At 49.0% G+C, this 4,496-nt stretch overlaps 1 protein-coding gene across 3 annotated transcripts in view; it reads right to left on the bottom strand.

The window, feature by feature from the left end:
• The window catches only part of LOC107268449 (division abnormally delayed protein), a 24,868-nt gene that overhangs the window by 12,341 nt on the left and 8,031 nt on the right, over positions 1 to 4,496 (bottom strand). For all 3 annotated transcript variants that reach the window (XM_015741236.2, XM_025085735.1, XM_025085734.1), the window contains 2 exons: positions 1,337 to 1,901; positions 1,035 to 1,236 (listed from right to left, as the gene is read on the bottom strand). In XM_015741236.2, the coding sequence (XP_015596722.1) occupies positions 1,035 to 1,236; positions 1,337 to 1,901 (767 nt within the window). The remainder of the gene's footprint in view (positions 1 to 1,034; positions 1,237 to 1,336; positions 1,902 to 4,496) is intronic.

Raw genomic sequence — 4,496 nt, 5'->3', positions numbered from 1 at the left:
CCATTCCGATTCGGTCATCCCCCGATGGATACGTAAATACAAGCTGAGCTCCCCTCCGCGAGGGTAAATCCCTGAACACGGATTCCTGAGGCTCCTGGTGACTCGACAGGAACGCTAACGAGAAATTCCGCATAAACGAAGCGTGAGTCTCATTCGCGCGGACAACCGAAGATCAGGAAATCCAACGGGGAAAAATGGGGTCCTGGTCACTGGGTCCACGATGACGGATAAGCATAATAAGATCCACCCGGGAGTCCGCACGCCTAAAGACACCCAAGGCAAATATGTTAACGATCCCTTTGCAAGAAGACTACCCGCCGGCAAAACCAGGGAGCAAAGGCTATTTGGAATGCATAGGAAGTGAGAAAGCGATACCCGAGGAGCATGGGTCGGGGGAGCGACGTCCCTCTCTCTCTCTCTCTCTCTCTATATCTCTCTTTGTCTCTCTCTCTCTCTCTCTCGCCGTTACTCTTCAAGAAGGAATTATTAGGACTATCTTGAAAGGGCGAGAGGCCTCGCAGGACCCTGGACCCCCTGCCGTGTACCAAGCAGCGCACAGGTACGAACAGGTACGAGCCGGTAGGCGCCTGCAAAAAGCAGTTGGCATCATGCTCCTCGAGGGACCCTTTGTTCCCTTACATACCATATAGTATGTATGTTGCTGCTGTGGTGCTATGGGATTGGTATGCCTTCTATTGCGGTCTATATGTATAGCTATGGACGAAGGACCGACCGGTCTCAACTTGTTTCTGGACGGTTCTCGGGCCCTGCGAAATTTTTAATTGCACCTCGCGCCGGCGTCCTCGCCAAAGATAGATTGATCATTGGAACAGCCTCCTCTGGCACGCTTCTCTTATGCCTAGGTGCCACATGCACTCGTAGTAGATATACAGAACCATTCGAGCTCAAACTCACCGGAGCGAGAGCGATTTCAAAGCCGATCACTTGACAGCTGTCAAATCTGACACCTCGGCCGAATGGATCTGTAGGCGTCGTGTATACAGGTATTTCCAAGTGATTCAACAATTACTGACCTTCTCCTCCAACGCTGGACCGTCCTCCATGGCGTGCATTATCGCATCAGAGATGTGTGTGTCCAGCTGTCTCATGGCCCTCTCAGTGTTTAGTTCCAGAACGTTGGTAGGACCATCCACAGCCGCTACAAGACGTTCCACGATGTAGACGTAGCCCGACCAGGCGGGGTCCATTTCGGATGCTGGTTGAGTCAGACACCCTCTGTATAAATGAGAATATTATACTGATCTTGTTATTCTCATGGGGATTCGATACCTCCTAGCTCTTCAGAATGCATATATATATATATTATCATAGGCACCTCATTACGTTGGTGCACAGACTGTGGCAGGGTTCGACCTCCTCAGTGATACCTTTACACTTAGGACAGTACGTCATCTTCATAAGAGCGTCGTTGCAGGCTTCCTGATGAAGACGGGATCCAGAAAACAGCACGGTGTCCGTCTTATCCAAGACCGTTTTACCGAGATCCAATGCCTGTATCAGTACACGGGTGGCCTCGAGACTCTTCGCCATAGACGCTGATATCTGATCAGGAATATCACCGAACGGCTTGATCCTATCGACAATTTCATATAGACAGCTCTTGAACTTCGGACTGAAGTCTTGCTGATGCGGATTCACCGCGTGATGATAAGCTATGGGGAAGAGCTTCGTGAAGAACTCGGAAAAACGTTCCTTCAGCATCGACCTGGTGAGCGGTTGTTCCAGGTTTACAGGGGTATTACTAGGCGCTACGTAGTCTATCATCGCCTGGTAGAGGGCCTTGATGGACGGTCTGCTCTGAACAGCCATGGACCGGTACACTTGGTTGAAAAGATTCAGCGTCTTGTTTTCCGATTGTCTGGCCAATGACGTCATGGAGTCTGCAGACAAAAAAAATATATATATAAATCTCAAGCCAACGAGAGTTTGGTTCTCTAGCGACTATGAGTCGCACGACCGGAAGTCGTTCGGAGTCCCTATGAAAGGCTAACGAGATGATAATAATTCAGACTGTACCAGAGGCACCACGGGATGTCAGTATTCCAGGTGATGACGGGTATAGAACCTGCTGGTCTCCATTGAGCTTAATGCGATCAGAATTCTATAAAGAGGCGAAGCACGTTCCTGTTAGGCCATATGACGTTATCCGACTTGCTCTCGTATTGCCACAAGAAATATCCAAGAGCGAGACTCAGGATTGTCCGAGTTACCCAGTTTTCTGTTAGTACCCACCGGGTGTACCATGGATACCCCGATACTGGTATTACAGGTGGAACTGGTGGGATTGGCAAGAGCGAAAAGACCGGAAAGCGCCGTGAAAACGGGACTCCGTGTCTTCCTGAGATCGGACAAGCGAACTGGTCTCACTGGGTCACGGTATCGTTATCGGTGTTATACGTCTCGTTAAACATGGACCAGTGAGTTACACCAGGTAAAACGACGTGGGCTGTACCCCCTGGATAATTTTCAAAGTACACGACGGTCACCAAAAAAAATTCAGAAAATCTTTCATGTCGCTAGAAAGCATTCTCTCCTTTCACAATGAAGACGGTACTCCTCTACGAGTTCATCCTGAATGGAGAACCGTAAGGTTATGTACGTTTTCTCACACTTACTCGCGTCGACGCACACGGAAACACGAGGGAAGATGAGCATGGTCCGAGGAACATTTTCAGGACCAATTTACTCCAGAATCCCAAAAGGGATCCCATTGAGGTAAGAAGATTTTTGGTAAAATGACGAAGCGAGAAGATGTGTATATATATATATATATATACATATATATACACCTAATAGTATCTAAGAGCATACGATGAAAGAAAAGGGGCCGAAGCGTGAGCAGAGATCGAGGGACAAAAAAAAAGAGAGAAATAATCCGAAAAAAAAGGGGGAGCAGACTACGGTAGATGCTTTTCTCACTATTTTTCACGGTGTATATATCCATTCTAGTAATTCTCCCTGTATAAGGATATCGAGGAATTCCAGAGGGATTCACCGAGAAGGTTATAGTCCCTCACGATGTCGAAGGTGTCGTCGCGGTTATATACCACCCTCCGCAGGGTTCCCACCCGTAGTTAGGTACCTGGAGGAGGTAGCGCGAGGCCCGGAATCGTCTGGGTCCCGAAGCTTCTGCATTCCACAGCGGTCATTTTATTTTAGCGCCACCGTGTGTGGGAGAGAGAGGACCCTGCAGCAGACGGTGTACAGACGCTACGTGGTATGGATGTGTGGGACGTGTTTCTTCGGTCGAACGGTCTTGTTGGTGCTGGTGATGGTTATGGTGGTTGTGCCGATGCCGTCAGCGATGGTGGTGGTTATGGCGAGAGAAGGATAAGGTGAGAGGGATGTAAAAGGTACGTGGGAACTGTACCACGCTGAGGCCCGGCAGGGCCGCACACGCTCGGCGTTCTTCGACTCCGTAGGGATAAAAAGTATAATTAAGTTTCGGTGGAGGGAGGGAGAGAGAGAGAGAGAGTGAGAGAAGGAGGGGGGAAATAAAGAAAAAAGGAAAAATGAAAACGTACAAGAGGACTACGGAGTGAGGTAGAAAGGGAGAGGGAGGGAGAGAGAGAGAGAGAGAGAGAGAGAGAGAGAGAGAGAGAGAGAGAGAGAGAGAGAGAGGAAAATGGTGGACAGGGCCCAACTGAAAGCGTGCACAGACCTGGCCGAGTCGATAAGCGGAAGGAATAGAGCCACCACGAGCACGCGAGCTAAACGAGCCTAAACATTTGTTAAGCGCGGAATTTGTGGGAAGCTATTGCACAGCAGCTATCTTTGGCATCCGTGAGTGTACTTCCCACCACGCTGCTATTACCCGCGGAAATCCTTCGTTCTGATTGGTCCCACTTAAATGTTTCTCATTTAAAAACTATTGCGAATTTTGGCAAATGGTTTGCGAGAGGGTACTCAAGGGACCTCCAGCCATCGCGCACTTTCCGGTCCAAAAGTAGTTCTGGGACACCCTGTATATATATATATATCTCTAGGCATCCTCAGCCATCTCAAACGTTATTCAGGTCTATTGAGACGGCCACTACACTCCATTCAATGGCTGCGTCTTCTTTGCCAGAGTTATACCAGACAGACGAACTCTCGCGACGATTACCTGTACGATTATCGCGCGCCTCGGTTCAAATACCCTGACGTCACGGCGCACGTGTTCTCAACCACGCTCTTCTGCATTCCTATTTCCTTAGTCCCCATCACACTTCCAAGCAGCAAATAGCCATTCAAAGAATGGCTAACCGCATCAACGCTCGTAGCTGACTTTTACCATATTGCTCGAGCGATATTGTAAATGACTTCCCTTTCCTGCCGGTACGTCCATCCAGACGTGCCTTAATCCGTAGATGTCTTTCATGCTCGCCATAGACTAAGCAAAGAGAGGCGAAACACGACGCAATAATATATGCACCGTACACGTGCACATGTATTATATTCTCTCTCTCTCTCTCTCTCTCTCTCTCTCCCCCCCC

This window comes from Cephus cinctus, unplaced genomic scaffold (assembly GCF_000341935.2).
Source record: "Cephus cinctus unplaced genomic scaffold, Ccin1 Ccin1_scaffold0564, whole genome shotgun sequence".
NCBI lineage: Eukaryota > Metazoa > Arthropoda > Insecta > Hymenoptera > Cephidae > Cephus > Cephus cinctus.
The sequence above is the reverse complement of the archived record's forward strand: the minus strand, read 5'-3'. Positions and strand labels throughout refer to the sequence as shown.